General features: G+C 43.0%; 1 protein-coding gene across 1 annotated transcript in view; it reads right to left on the bottom strand.

Moving 5' to 3' along the window:
* Positions 1–1016: 1016 nt before the first annotated feature.
* Positions 1017–16069, bottom strand: part of DAZAP2 (DAZ associated protein 2) — a 33561-nt gene continuing 18508 nt past the window's right edge. The window contains exons 2-4 of the mRNA XM_077297819.1: positions 12412–12536; positions 6453–6698; positions 1017–4237 (exon numbers count right to left, since the gene is read on the bottom strand). Of these exons, the coding sequence (XP_077153934.1) occupies positions 4109–4237; positions 6453–6698; positions 12412–12536 (500 nt within the window). The 3' untranslated portion in view covers positions 1017–4108. The remainder of the gene's footprint in view (positions 4238–6452; positions 6699–12411; positions 12537–16069) is intronic.

Genomic DNA, 16069 nt, shown 5'->3' with positions numbered 1-16069 from the left:
TGGCTGGGGGCAGATGTTTGTAGCCACGGGGGGGCCAATAACCATGGACCCTCTCCTGGCTATTAATATCTGCCCTCAGTCACTGGCTTTACCACTCTGGCGGAGAAAATTGCGCGGGAGCCCACGCCAATTTTTTCCGCCATTTAACCCTTTATTTTAGCAGCTACAGCGCTGAAATTTTGCACATACACACTACTAACATTAGTAGTGTGGAATATGCAAAAAAAAGGGGGATATGAGATGGTTTACTGTATGTAAACCATGTCTCATATCCTGTCGGGTTTGTGCAGGAGAAATGAAAAGCCGGCAATTGAATTACCGGCTGTTCACAGATATCGCGCTGATTGAAATCTAAATACAGAATATATATATATGTGTCACAATGACATATATATCTATATATATATATATATCTATATATATAGATATATCTATCTATATATCTATATATATAGATATATCTATCTATATATCTATATATATATATATATATCTATCTATATATCTATATATATCTATATATATATATATATCTATATATCTATATCTATATCTATATCTATATATATATATATATATACACTGTATATATGTTTTCCCGAACATTTGAGCACATAAATCCATTAGATGTCGGTTTTGCAAGCCTGCGCGAAAATCTCGCAGTACGGATGCCATACGGATTACATACGGAGGATGCCATGCGCAAAATACGCTGACACACCCTGACTACGGATCACTATTTTGGGAACATTTCTCCGTATTACGGCCGTAGTACGGACGTATAATACGTGGCGTATTGTCTTACGCCAAGTGTGACGCCGGCCTTACCGACTCCACAGCCCTGTCTTCATGTAACCATTACATTTCCCGCATATGTAACGCTCTTCATTTCCTATCATGGAACAGAAAAACAAACCTCAGAATGCTAGTGTGAACCTCGCCTTAGTACTAACTGTAGAGGTCCTGTAGTTTCCGAAAAAGAATAAAAAAAAAAAAAAAAATGACAACGGAGACCATTTGGAGATTTTCATTTACGATGTTTATTTCAGTTTCATCAGTTTATTCAAATCTTCAAAATAATTTTTTCTTCTTCTACATTTGTTTTTAGTATATAGATATATATATAAAAAAATCCACAAGTGCACCACAGTGTATTAAACATATGGACTGTTAAATGCCCTTTAGCATATCAGTCATAATAACAGCCAACACGCACAGTATGGAGTGACTGGGCCTTGCTCGAGATGCGTGCAGCCGATGCTGAAGATCACTCAGGCCGCACTCATCGCTTCGAATGTCGGATGAACCTTGAAGAACAGAAACTCTGCCTATTGCTTCTGAGCAAAACGAAATGGAAACCAAAACGCGAGATCTTTGGAACAGCAGGAACTTGCAGAACAATAAAGTGACTTCAACAAGCAGCTAACTGACCACGTACTCAACACGGGAACTGAACTGGATCCCTGAAATCTCTCACAGGATACTCATTTAAAGGGACACTAACAGTAAAGATGGGGTTTTTTTCCGAGTTTAATAGGGTTAAGCATGGATAGGTCAGTACCAGTTTTTCAGAAACTGGAACTGCAAACAAACTATGGCTTCTATGAAGAGAATTCAAGCAACTGACAGCCTGTGCGAGAGTTTTCCTTTGTACAGCCAAAATGATGGTGTCTTTACTCGGTTACAATGCTGTGCCATATAGCTTTGGCCAATCTTTAGGATAGTGTCCCTCTAAAATAAAGAATAATCATTTATAACATCATTTGAGGTGCTTAGGACGTGAATGGGCTTTCAAACAATAAGTATATTTTCTGCTTTAAAAAAAAAAAAATTATCTTGATATATGAAGACCCATTCACTGACATTATAAACATTTAACTCTTATTGCATTCAGAAGATATCATGACTTTTTTGGGAACTCCGTTTGGAAGAACAATCCTCAGAGAGGTGAGCGCTAGTGATGAGCGAGCGTGTGTGCATAAAGTGCTCGTGCATCTTCGGCTCGAATAATACGTTTGAGTCCCCGCGGCTGCAACAGCCACAACACATGCCGTGAATCCCTGTTTGTTAGGTGGTCCCTGCATGTGTTGCGGCTGTTGAAGCCACGAGACAAGCAGCCACGGGGACTCCAACGTAGTATTCAAGCACGCTGAAGCATGAGCATGCTTAGATAACACCTTATACGAGCACATCCGCTCATCACTAGTGAACATTTATATATAGAAAAGGACGAGTAATAATACTGGAGCGGGTATAATTCCATGTGGCGTCTTTAACCCATGTCATACTTCTAAGATGTCGACCTACATACCCAATATCGGTGGCGATTACTCATTGCCATTTCACAATGCTTGGAGACATTGATTCATGGTTCCCAGACACTTCAATCCTCAATAGCAGGAACAACAAGAAATGTATCTACGGATATAAAGGGATGAATAGAGCGGACCTCCTGCAAACGAGGTCTATTAGGTTCTGTAATAATATAATGTCAGGACTTTAGGCATAGGGCAATGATGTAGCACAGCTGATGCTGCATCTGCTGTATGCACCAAGAGATTTCATACATATCCCCCTTTGCCAGACAAAAGCCAAGAATGTGTCATTTTGGGCTCAACTACATTGGTATAACATTCTGTATGGAATAGAGGAACTCATCATACAATTCCAAACAGAGGCATCAAAAAAAAAAAAAAAAAAAAAAAAGGATTCTGTGCTGCATACTTTCCTATGGGAGCTTATGGGTTATAGATAGCACTGTATAAGCATGCCGTGACGTCTGTGGGAGGTATGCAAGAATAATCCCCCGATGTATGCCGCCTATGAAAATGGCAAAATGAAGTGTAAATGTGCCGTATTGATAAAATAAGTGAGGTCCACACTGACTAATTTACACACCGAGTAGAGATTTGGGACGTCACACAAGTTTCAAAGCTGCGTGAGCCCTTAGGAATGAGGTTTATACGGCTGCGAGAGGACTTCAATAAAATAACAGCTGTCATGCTACTTTTTCCCCATTCATCTCTATATAAAATGTATCAAAGCTCAAAAGGTAAAATTCTTCTAATCAGATTATTGTCTTTTCTCTGATAGTGAACTTGCAAGATCAGACATGAAAGCAGCACTCGGATAATGCAGGTACTGGTAATGCTAGAGTACTGGAATTTATCAGTACTGGACCCAAGAGCCATTCACTGCCTGTTCTCAGAAGCTTTGGAGCTGCTGATCATCCTTCAGCTCCTACAAGGCAGTGTACTTCCTTGACCGTAACTACAGCGTTTTTGTTTTGTTTTCTGAAAATGTCTAATACCAACATTTACAACATTACAAAAAATGTGTGAAAAGAACGACCATCATACCCAGGGACCACGGCTGGACGCTGAAATAATAGACGGTATGAAATAAAAACCCGACCTCCGCAAGTGTACAGTGGTCCTACGCCATCTACTGACCAAAGCAGCAAATGTCTGGAGAGACTACGACAGTCCATAATGTCCGCACAGACCTAAATGTTACAACTGCACAAGATGTAGCAGCCATGTCTACAAGGAGTCATTTTGTGGTACCGTCCAGGCACTTGACAGTCTGAAAAAAACAACATGGATGCGATAAACGCTTTGTGTAAATTACTTTCGCTCCAAAATATATACGTCCTTTTCTATAGATATTGCAGAAAATAAATTGTCTTAGCAACAAAGCCAAACAACCTGCTGAGCTCCAAGTTACCTTCAAAGTGGAATTCTTTTATACCCCTTCCTAATACAAAGATCCTATCAGCACGTTTAATTATAATAAAAGGGTGAAGAGAAGTGAGTGGGAGGTAGGAAGTGGTAGAAAGGGATGTAAAGCTTTTTTTTTTATTTTTTATTTTTTATATTTTTTACAATTTTTTTTCCTCTGTATAAAGGATTTCCAGCAGGAGTACGAAGCACCAAGCAGACATCCCACAGCCTTGTTTCTAAACTTCAATCCTGGGTTAATATTCTAAAGCAGAGCATTGTGGGGAGTGCTCACGCAGAGATGTCAATCCTTGTACAAAATTATTAGCCCGCTTGTATTCTCATTTTGTTACTTTATACCCCCCCCCTTTGGTGCCTGCGGATCCTCCTCACCACATGGTATAACCTCCGTCTGAGCCCCCCATAAAGTAGTTGCCTCTTCTCTGTGTGACTATGACGTTGGCACCTTGCATGGCAGCCAGCTGAGCTGCGTTGGGAGGGCAGCCAGGAGGTGGAGGCTGAAAGAGAAGAACCAAAATCATCAAAAACTGTACAGATTGTAAACAGACGTGCATCAGATTTAAAGGGCACCTGTCATGATAAAAATGATATCTGATCTGCAGGTAGGAATGGATGATCTGATTGATATACATTATTGTGGGGGATACATTCTATTTTATTGAAATCCCTGGTGTCTGTATGTATACGAATCCAGTGGGCGGTCCTAAAGAGTGATTGACAGCCTTCTCCATATAACTGTGCATGCACTGATAGCTGTCAATCACTAGTATGAGCACCCACTGGACTCACAGGCATACACACGTTGCCCACAGATCACATGTGACAGGCCCTTTAAAAGGGGGCTCCATCTGCACAGGATGACTGGTCAAACCAAGTCAACAAAGTGCCTCATAGCGGAGCCAGCATTTATATACACCTTCACACCTGCTCGATTTCCATCTATCTCCATTCTTCACCTCTTATTTGATTGACAGATCTTGCTTCATCGAATCAGAGAAGGGGAGAGATAGAAAGCAGCCAAGCAGGTGGGGAGGTGTATTTAAACATTCTGCCACGTTGTGAAGCCCCGCACGCCTGTACTTGGTTTGGACAGTCATTCTGTGCTGACGCGTTTCGAGTCATTCTTAAATTCTAGTTAAAGAATGTGGATAATTACCAACATAGACGGCCAAACTAACACTCAGCGGCTACCGGCTTTAGGATACGGTCACATTTTATTTTTGGTAGATTACTGCCAGTGAAGCATTTGCCTTATTTTACTTCACTGCAGCTGCTGACCAGTGACGCCGCGTGTGGTGCTGCAGCTCATCCCCAGACCTGGGCCAGGCAGTGTGGAGTACTGCAATAAATGGGAGGTGGCGCTCACGAGCCCTTTCCTTCTCCTGACTGTGGCCATGAATTTTATATCCTAAACCTTTAACCACTTCTAACCCCAGACAATTTTCATTTTTTTCATCCCTTTTTTAAGCGTCGTAACGTCTTTTTACTTTTCAGCTGACATAGCCGTATGAGGGCTGGTTGGCTGCAGGACAAGGAGTAGTTTTGAATAACACCACAAATTATTATTTTTTTTTTACAAGCTAATGAAATGGAAAATGAAGGAAAAAAAAAATTACAATCCAGTGAAATGGCAAATAAAAAAGTTCTGCAATTTTGCCTTTGTTTTTTGGAGTTTTTGTAGCGTTTATTGTGTGGTAAAGAATGACATAAGTAACACGATTCTCCAGTTCAATCCAAATATGGGGATCCCAAACGCAAAAAAATGTAATCACTTCATAAATTGTAAAAGGTAAAAAAAAGAAAAAAAGAAAATAAATAAAAATTTGTTTGCGTCATCATTTACTTTTAAAGTTGGTATGCCTGCAAAAGAGAGGTTACTAGAGGATAAGACCATCCTGAATTTGGGTACACTGACGCTGGTGGGATGACTTATTTCATTTATTTTTTTTTTTTAAATCAAAAACGGTGTTTACCAAGTACCCTATGTATTTATATACACTATTGCTTGGTTTCCATCATCGGCTTTGACCAGTGTGAACATGCTCCTATTTTGCATGCATACCAACTTATACTCCAGTTCATTTATTTCAGTTTAATTACACAGTACACAGCAAGGGCACATTAATAAAAAAATTTTTTAAAACACATCCAATTGTGGAACTTAAATAATAAAGATTCTGACTAAAATTTACTTGTTTGTGGGAAAACCTCTTTAAGTGGTTTGCAGCATTAGGCTATGTGCACACGTTCAGGATTTCTTGAAGACATTTCCTGAGAAAAACTGGACATTTTCTGCAAGAAATCTGCATGCGTTTTTTGCGAGTTTTTTTTCTTGCGGACTTTTCCAGACATTTCCCAATGCATTCTATAATGGAAAATCCGCAAAATTAATGAACATGCTGTGTTTTTTACCACGATGTGTTTTTTTCGCGGAAAAAACGCATCATGTGCACAAAAATTGCGAAATTCATTCTAAATGATGGGATGCATAATGTATGCTTTTTTTTTGCGGTTTTATAGCGGAAAAAAACGCGAAAAATCTGCAACGTGTGCACACAGCCTTACGGTTCCAGCAACACCGCTACTTGCATCATGTGAGAAAACAAAGATTAAAAAATAAATAACTAAAACACAGCAACAGCAATGGCAGCAGAAAACTAGTGCAGGCCCGTCCTAACTTCTATTCATACATTCATTATGCAGAAAACTTACTGGCACACTTGCTGAACTTCCTGCACCAAACCTTGCACCAGCATCATATCCACCTTCAACTAGGAGTGTGGAACCTGGGGGATACACTGGGCCAATGGGGTAGTAAGCCATGGGAAGAGAGGAAGTCATGGGTCCAACTGGCATCGTCTGAGCCATAGGCAGATACATGGACGTTCCTGGGTAAGCTGCAGACATAGCAGCCATGTTGGCAGCAGCAGCTGAGTGAACATATCCTTGGCGATACAGCTGCACAGAAGAGAAAAAACAGACAGGAATAGCATTTAACAAGACATCACATATTCCATCAACAAGCAAGTAGTATCAAATCATGTATAAGAGAAATGGAGGGGGGGGGGGGTATTGGCTGATGTTTTACATAGGACTTGTGTCATGTAACTTTATATTAATATTTCTTGTGTAACGGATTCCTGTGAAGGTTGCAAGTTCATATAAACCTTGAAAAGACAGCTGTGACACAGTGTGCATATACCTCTTGAGCTTTGTTCACACCGGGTACATACTGTGCCATTTTCTACATGCCCTTCATCTCTAAGGTTTCTTCGGTTTACGGTTCGGTGTTTCCCCTCCCCTCCCCCTGCCTCCAGTCTTTATGCAACAGGTCACTGCTTTTTTTTTTTTTTTTTCTTTTTTTTTGTAGTAACCTGCCTCCTCTGTTTGAAATCCCCCTTCACATAGGAGGAAGCAGGCAGAGGGGGCCGGGGAGTCACAGATGGGGAGGAGAAGGCCCCATGCACAGTCCGGCCCCTGTGCACCCAAATCTAATTAGCAGTACACGACAAATGGTGATTAAAGAACCACAAAGCCGATTACCAAAGGTAACATTGTAACCAGTATGACAGTGCCATTACAGCCATGTCTTTACTATACATTACAAAATTGGGCCGACAGGTTCCCCTTAACATGTGGCGTTTTCTTATCTGGTTCCTTGAAAAGTCCAGGGCAACAACTGCTGCACCAGAAGAATGGGAACAATCCTATAGAAAACTACGACATCAATTGCCACATCTGTTTCAGTACAGAGTTTTGTTATAACATGGAGATAAAAAAAAAAACATACAAATATTTCTGTCATCATCAACAAATACAATTATTAATAAATATTATCTGAACAAAAATAAATAAATCATCTTTTTATCCAATCTTTGGTTAGAAGCTGCCGATATCAGTGGCCCCTGCTGTCGGGGGCCAACTACTGGCTTCACTACTAAGTGATGGGGGCACGTGCAAGACAAAGACCTGGAAAACTGCAGGAGCCAAGTGTGTATTATTGAGTCGAGTATAGGGAAATTTATTTTTATTTTATTTATTTATTTTTTTTTAAAAAAAGGTCATGTGACCCATGAAGAAAATAATTCGTTCCCATCTTATTTCATGCTGGCAAAATAAATAGTGACTTTTAGGTTATGATTTAGCCACTATAACCACGGCGATAGTGGTCATTGCTGCACAAACATAACAGAAAGAAAGGAGAGATTTAACCAGATCAACGAAGCATTAACACAGCAATAGGCATGGATATCGGTCATAAGCTCACAGGCTCGCTGCTACACTCAGATATTATGCAACAAGAGTCATTCATTTTTAACACGCGTTATGTAGAAACGGCATTGCTGATGTCATCTAGTTGTACAATTTGGCTCCAAAGAAAAAGGTGGCTTATTACAATGTAATGTAGATAGTTTGCCACGCAATCTGACATCAGTCACAACTACACACCCCTGATGTCCAGCAAGTATTATGTACGGGTCCTATTTTAATTAACCCCTTCCCGACCTTTGACGCCACGTAGGCATCATGAAAGTCGGTGCCAATCCGACCCATGACGCCTATGTGGCGTCATGGAATGATCGCGTCCCTGCAGATCGGGTGAAAGGGTTAACTCCTATTTTACCCGATCTGCAGGGAGAGGGGGAGTTGTACTTCAGCCCAGGGGGGGTGGCTTTGCCCCCACGTGGCTACGATCGCTCTGATTGGCTGTTGAAAGTGCAACAGCCAATCAGAGCAATTTGCAATATTTCACCTATGAAAATGGTGAAATATTGCAATCCAGCCATGGCCGATGCTGCAATAGCATCTGCCATGGCTGGAAATCATGATCTGCCCCCCCCCCCCCCACCGCCCCCGATCTCCTCCCCAGTCCTCCGTTCTGTCCGGTACCCCCCTCCGTCCCCCTGTCCGCTCCCCCGTGCTCCTGTCCGCTCCCCCGGTCCTTCGCTCCCCCCCCTGTGCTCCGATCCACCCCCCCCACCACCCCCTCATACTTACCGAGCCTCCCGAAGTCGGTCCCTCTTCTCCCTGGGCGCCGCCATCTTCCAAAATGGCGGGCGCATGCGCAGTGCGCCCGCCGAATCTGCCGGCCGGCAAAGTACATTTTGATCGCTGTGGTAGGTTCTATCACAGCGATCAAAATAAAAAAATAATAAATAAACCCCCCCCTTTATCACCCCCATAGGTAGGGACAATAATAAAATAAAGAAAATATATATATATTTTTTTCCACTAGGGTTAGGGTTAGAACTAGGGTTAGAACTAGAACTAGGGGTAGGGTTGGGGGTAGGGTTAGGGTTATGGCATGTGCACACAGTGCGGATTTGGCCGCGGATCCGCAGCGGATTGGCCGCTGCGAATTCGTAGCAGTTTTCCATCAGGTTTACAGTACCATGTACACCTATGGAAAACCAAATCCGCTGTTCCCATGGTGCGGAAAATTCCGTGCAGAAACGCTGCGTGGATTTTCCGCAGCATGTCAATTCTTTGTGCGGATTCCGCAGCGTTTTACACCTGTTCCTCAATAGGTATCCGCAGGTGAAATCCGCACAAAAAAAACACTGGAAATCCGCAGGTAAAACGCAGTGCCTTTTACCTGCAGATTTTTCAAAAATCGTGCGGAAAAATCTCACACGAATCCGCAACGTGGGCACATAGCCTTAGGGTTAGGGTTGGAATTAGAGTTATGGTTGGAATTAGGGCTAGGGTTGGAAATAGGGTTAAGATTAGGCTTGTGGTTAGGGTTACGGATAGGGTTGGAATTAGGGTTACGGGTGTGTTGGGGTTAGGGTTGTGGTTAGGGGTGTGTTGGGGTTAGGGTTGTGATTAGGGTTATGGCTACAGTTGGGATTAGGATTAGGGGTGTGTTGGGGTTAGTGTTGAAGTTAGAATTGAGGGGTTTCCACTGTTTAGGCACATCAGGGGTCTCCAAACGCAACATGGCGCCACCATTGATTCCAGCCAATCTTGCGTTCAAAAAGTCAAATGGTGCTCCCTCCCTTCTAAGCCCCGACGTGCGCCCAAACAGTGGTGTACCCCCACATTTGAGGTACCAGCGTACTCAGGACAATCTGGGCAACAACTGTTGTGGTCCAATTTCTCCTGTTACCCTTGCAAAAATAAAAAATTACTTGCTAAAACATAATTTTTGAGGAAAGAACAATTTTTATTTTCACGGCTCACTTGTGGGGTGTTTCTACTATTTAGGCACATCAGGGGCTCTGCAAATGCAACGTGATGCCCGCAGATCATTCCATCAAAGTCTGCATTTCAAATGTCACTACTTCCCTTCCGAGCCCTGACGTGTGCCCAAACAGTGGTTTACCCCCACATATGGGGTACCAGCGTACTCACAACAAACTGGGCAACAAATATTGTGGTCCAATTTCTCCTGTTACCCTTGTGAAAATAAAAAATTGCTTGCTAAAACATCTTTTTTGAGGAAAGAAAAATGATTTTTTATTTTCACGGCTCTGCGTTGTAAACTTCTGTGAAGCTCTTGGGGGTTGAACGTGCTCACCACACATCTAGATAAGTTCCTTGGGGGGTCTAGTTTCCAAAATGGGGTCACTTTTGGGGGGTTTCTACTGTTTAGGCACACAGGGGCTCTGCAAACGTAGCATGATGCCCGCAGACCATTCCATCAAAGTCTGCATTCCAAAACGTCACTACTTCCCTTCCGAGCCCCGGCATGTGCCCAAACAGTGGTTTACCCCCACATATGGGGTATCAGCGTACTCAGGAGAAACTGGACAACAACTTTTGGGGTCCAATTTCTCCTGTTACCCTTGGGAAAATAAAAAATTCTGGGCTAAAAATCATTTTTGAGGAAAGAAAAATTATTTTTTATTTTGACGGCTCTGCGTTATAAACTTCTGTGAAGCACCTGGGGGTTTAAGTGCTCACTATGCATCTAGATAAGTTCCTTGGGGGGTCTAGTTTCCAAAATGGGGTCACTTGTAGGGGAGCTCCAATGTTTAGGCACACAGGGGCTTTCCAAACGCGACATGGTGTCCGCTAACGATGGAGATAATTTTCATTCAAAAAGTCAAATGGCGCTCCTTCCCTTCCGAGCCTTACCATGTGCCCAAACAGTGGTTTACCCCCACATGTGAGGTATCGGTGTACTCAGGAGAAATTGCCCAACAAAACTTAGGATCCATTTTATCCTGTTGCCCATGTGAAAATGAAAAAATTGAGGCTAAAATAATTTTTTTGTGAAAAAAAAAAGTACTTTTTCATTTTTACGGATCAATTTGTGAAGCACCTGGGGGTTTAAGTGCTCACTATGCATCTAGATAAGTTCCTTGGGGGGTCTAGTTTCCAAAATGGGGTCACTTGTCGGGGAGCTCCAATATTTAGGCACACGGGGATTCTCCAAACGCGACATGGTGTCCGCTAAAGAGTGGAGCCAATTTTTCATTGAAAAAGTCAAATGGCGCTCCTTCCCTTCCGAGCCCTGCCGTGCGCCCAAACAGTGGTTTACCCCCACATATGAGGTATCAGCGTACTCAGGACAAATTGGACAACAACGTCCTTGGTCCAGTTTCTCCTTTTACCCTTGGGAAAATAAAAAATTGTTGCTAAAAGATCATTTTTGTGACTAAAAAGTTAAATGTTCATTTTTTACTTCCATGTTGCTTCTGCTGCTGTGAAACACCTGAAGGGTTAATAAACTTCTTGAATGTGGTTTTGAGCACCTTGAGGGGTGCAGTTTTTAGAATGGTGTCACTTTTGGGTATTTTCAGCCATATAGAACCCTCAAACTGACTTCAAATGTGAGGTGGTCCCTAAAAAAAATGGTTTTGTAAATTTTGTTGTAAAAATGAGAAATCACTGGTCAAATTTTAACCCTTATAACTTCCTAGCAAAAAAAAAATTTGTTTCCAAAATTGTGCTGATGTAAAGTAGACATGTGGGAAATGTTATTTATTAACTATTTTGTGTCACATAACTCTCTGGTTTAACAGAATAAAAATTCAAAATGTGAAAATTGCGAAATTTTCAAAATTTTTGCCAAATTTCCGTTTTTTTCACAAATAAACTCAGAAATTATCGACCTAAATTTACCACTAACATGAAGCCCAATATGTCACGAAAAAACAATCTCAGAATCGCTAGGATCCGTTGAAGCGTTCCTGAGTTATTACCTCATAAAGGGACACTGGTCAGAATTGCAAAAAACGGCAAGGTCATTAAGGCCAAAATAGCCCTTACACAATATCCCATGGGGTCAGAAAGCTCCTGAGGAAGCATGGAGCTGTATCTCCAAGTCCAATGTCAGATCAAGTAGGCCTGAAAACCGCATGCCGTTATTTATCCCACACTGTAAACGGGAAAAGAAAAAAGAAAAAAAAGTCCAGAATTGCTGTTTTCTATTTTTTTTTTGTTTTTTGGGGGGGTCATCTTTCCTCCCCCAGAAAATTAAATAGTCCTGGTGCTAATAAAAATGCAGAAAAACCTAGCCCTTACATAGCTAGACAGACAAATCACTAGTGCCACAGAATAAGGGTATCATTAACACAATCATGGAATAACAACAACTCTGCCCATAAAAATCTACGACTTGTACAAATACATTGGAGAAAAAAAAATTTTGATAATTTTTTTTTTTTTTACTTAAATGGATTCGGCTAGACAACAAAACATATCAGGTTCTATTATACTATACCTCAGAATAAGCAGGAGGAGCGTCTGTGTACTGGGGAGCTTGAGAGAGATGCATGGCTGCTGGTGGGTAGGCAGACTGAGTATTGGGAGCCTGGGTTGGGTAGGCTGGAGGAGTTGGGTATTGTTCTGTAGAGGAAGGACAGAGGGAGAAGTAAAAAGGAGGGTGTCAATACACAGGAAACAGAAATATCACAAAGCAGGCGTTTCTGACCAATACTTTCATTACACGGTGACCATTAATGAACGCTGCCATGTAATACACTGGCACGCCGACTGTGGAGATCATTGTCAGTTTTTACACAGCACCAACATAATCTGCAGCGCCGCACAGATAGTGTCACCATTTACAACAGTCCGGTCCCAAATAACGCTCACAATCTACCACACCAATTCCAGAAAAAGTAGGTACGCTGTGAATGTTGCAATATGGAAGCAGTGTGCGGTTTCACATTTTCTGGCTGAAATACGCAAGGCTTTCCCTGATCTAGACGTTGCCTGGATGGAGCATATGTTGCTCTAAACACTATATAGTGCTGAGTATTCAGAACGCCTTTCAACAGGTGCAAGTTGCTCACACCACTGGCACTAATGCAGCCCCACATGATCAGAGTTCAAAATCCTCCCTATGGGCAGATAAGAGCGACCATCGAGTCTAAGTCCACAGAACACTATTTCAAGGCTTATACAAAAAAAAAAAAAAAACAACCATTTTGATTCATCAAACACAGAACAGTTTTGCATTTTGTGTTAGTAGCCCACTGTAAATGCGCTTTAGCCCAGGGAAGACTGCATCATTTCTCTATTGTGTTGATATATCAATTCTGCTTTGTATGACTCTCCTAAGCAGTTTAGGTCATAGAAAGTTGAATAAAGTGATGCCTTGATATCTGCGATCCGATGCCTTACTCCAGACAAATCCATATTCATCTTGTATATGATGAGTTCTTAATATCTATGGGCCGGACACAGATCTCCCTGAGTAATGACTGACAGTCTGCTCTCATAATCACACTCGGCTCTGCAGCGAGATCAGAGCTAACACAGAACTAAAGGTACCGTCACATTAAGCGACGCTGCAGCGATATAGACAACGATGCCGATCGCTGCAGCGTCGCTGTGTGGTTGCTGGAGAGCTGTCACACAGACAGCTCTCCAGCGACCAACGATGCAGAAGTCCCCGGGTAACCAGGGTAAACATCGGGTTACTAAGCGCAGGGCCGCAAAAACAAACACTACATACTTACATTCCGGTGTCTGTCGGGTCCCCCGGCGTCCGCTTCCCTGCACTGTGTAAGCGCCGGCCCTAAAGCAGAGCGGTGACGTCACCGCTGTGCTCTGCTTTACGGCCGGCAGGCGCTGACACAGTGCAGGGAAGCAGAACGCCGGGGGACGCGACAGACACTGGAATGTAAGTATGTAGTGTTTTTTTTTACATTTACAATGGTAACCAGGGTAAATATCGGGTTACTAAGCGCGGCCCTGCGCTTAGTAACCCGATATTTACCCTGGTTACCAGTGAAGACATCGCTGAATCCGCGTCACACACGCCGATCCAGCGATGTCAGCGGGTGATCCAGCGACGAAATAAGGTGCTGGCCTTCTAGCTCCGACCAACGATGTCACAGCAGGATCCTGATCGCTGCTGCGTGTCAAACACAACGATATCGCTATCCAGGACGCTGCAACGTCACAGATCGCTATCGTTATTAAGTTGTTCAGTGTGAAGGTACCTTAACATATTTCCATGTACAGTTGTCCTCAGTGCTGGCAGCTATCCTGCAGAGATGTGACTGGTCAAAACCAACACACAATAGCAGAGGTGAACCTTGTCACATTTACAAACACAACAAGCATCTTTGCAGTTGTCTTTTCGCAAATCTTCAGCTTCCACCTCAAAGGCAGCATGTGTGTGCATGCAGGGCTGTGGAGTCGAAGTTGTGGAGTTGAAGCCCATTTTCGTAGAGTCGGAGTCATGGAAATTGAGGAGTTGGAGGTTTGACTTTGGCTTCTTTCACACTAGCATTGTGTGAAGGACGTCGCAATGCGTCGTTTTGGAGAAAAAAACGCATCCTGCAAAGGATGCAGTGACTTATGATTTATTCACATTGCGGGGCTGGGAATCACAGGCAGGGCGGCCGCGCAGGCGCAGTCAGCTGGGCTGCATATGAGGAAAGAAGGCCAGCGTTCACTGAGCCTGCACCAGGCAGGGGAAAAGAGCGCAGGCGCCGGCTATTTTGAAAACAGCGGTGAGGAGGCGGCGCCCGGCGCCAAGAAGATGTGAGTGACAGCTGTGTGCTGTCTGAAGCAGGGGGGAAACGCCGGCCTACTTGACTGAGGACCAGGTATTTTTCAGACAAATTATAAAACTGATTATTTCCCTAGTTACAGCACCCAGAACTAAAAGAGCCACCTTGTCAGAATGCAGCATTACTGCTGCACAAGGTGGCTCTTTTAGTTTGAAACGACTGGGGGGGGGGGGGGGTGACAGGTTCCCTTTAACTAGGTCTGAAAGGTAAGAAGGCATCTTTTTTATTATTTTGTTCTGCAGGCTGGTGCCAGTAAGAGGAGGTTGTTAACTCCTTAGTATATTTTTCATGTGCGAGGAATCTGGAGCGCTCAGAGGAAACCCATGCAAACACAGGGAAAACATACTAACTCCTTGCAGATGATGCGCTTAGTTAAAGAGGTTGTCTACTACTTGAGCATTGATGACCTATCCTTAGGAGAAATCAGCAATGTCTGATCATCCAGAGTTCGATACCAGTGGCCGGCAATACTCACTTGCAGAGCTGGCTGTCTTGTGGTGGCGGCCGAGCCTTGGTACTGCACATCCGCCTTCTATTCAAATGAAAAAGAGGCGGATGCGTATTACCCTTCAGCAGCCACTACCAGAAGACGGCCAGCTCTGCGAGTGTTTGCAGCCGGTGGGCACTACAAACAATGACAGCTAATTGATGAAGGTGCTGGGTGTCAGGCAGTGGCCAATTAGACATTGATGAACTCCATCATAAGGATAGACTATCAATACTAAGGTAGTGCACAACCTCTATAAAATTAAAAACAAGAACCGTCTCTGCAAATCAACAGTGCTATCCACAGAGCCAGCGTGCTGCCAATGGCGGTCATTAGGACTCCAGCGCTGCAAGACCAACAGGGCAGTGACCCACCAAAACTCTCAGCCCAGGTAAGTAGGGTATTAATCAGGGAGGCAACACAGAGACCAAAAATGTAACCCTGAGGCTATGTGCACACGTAGGAAATGTGGTGCAGAATTTTCTGCACTAAATCTCCTGGCAGAATCCGCAGGTGCGTTTTTTATGCGGTTTTAGTGCGTTTTTTAATGCGGATTTTGTGCAGATTTTACCACTGCAGATTTCTATTAATGGAGGGGTGCAGAAACGCTGTAGAAACGCACAAAAGAAGTGACCTGCACTTCTTTGAAATCTGCAGTGTTTCTGCGTGGATTGTTCTGCACAGCTTTTTTTTTTTTTTTTTTTCCCACAATGATTTACATTGTACTGTAAATCACAGTGCAGATCTGCAGCGTTTCTGCTGCAGAAAAATCTGCTGCAGTTCTGCACCAAATCTGCATCGTGTGCACACAGTCTGAAGGAGCTGCAGAGTTCCCAAGCAGAGACAAGAGTATCTGTCCATACAAC

Source organism: Ranitomeya variabilis, chromosome 3, assembly GCF_051348905.1.
Source record: "Ranitomeya variabilis isolate aRanVar5 chromosome 3, aRanVar5.hap1, whole genome shotgun sequence".
Lineage (NCBI taxonomy): Eukaryota > Metazoa > Chordata > Amphibia > Anura > Dendrobatidae > Ranitomeya > Ranitomeya variabilis.
Note: the sequence above shows the minus strand (reverse complement) of the source record. Positions and strands in the feature narration are given on the sequence as shown.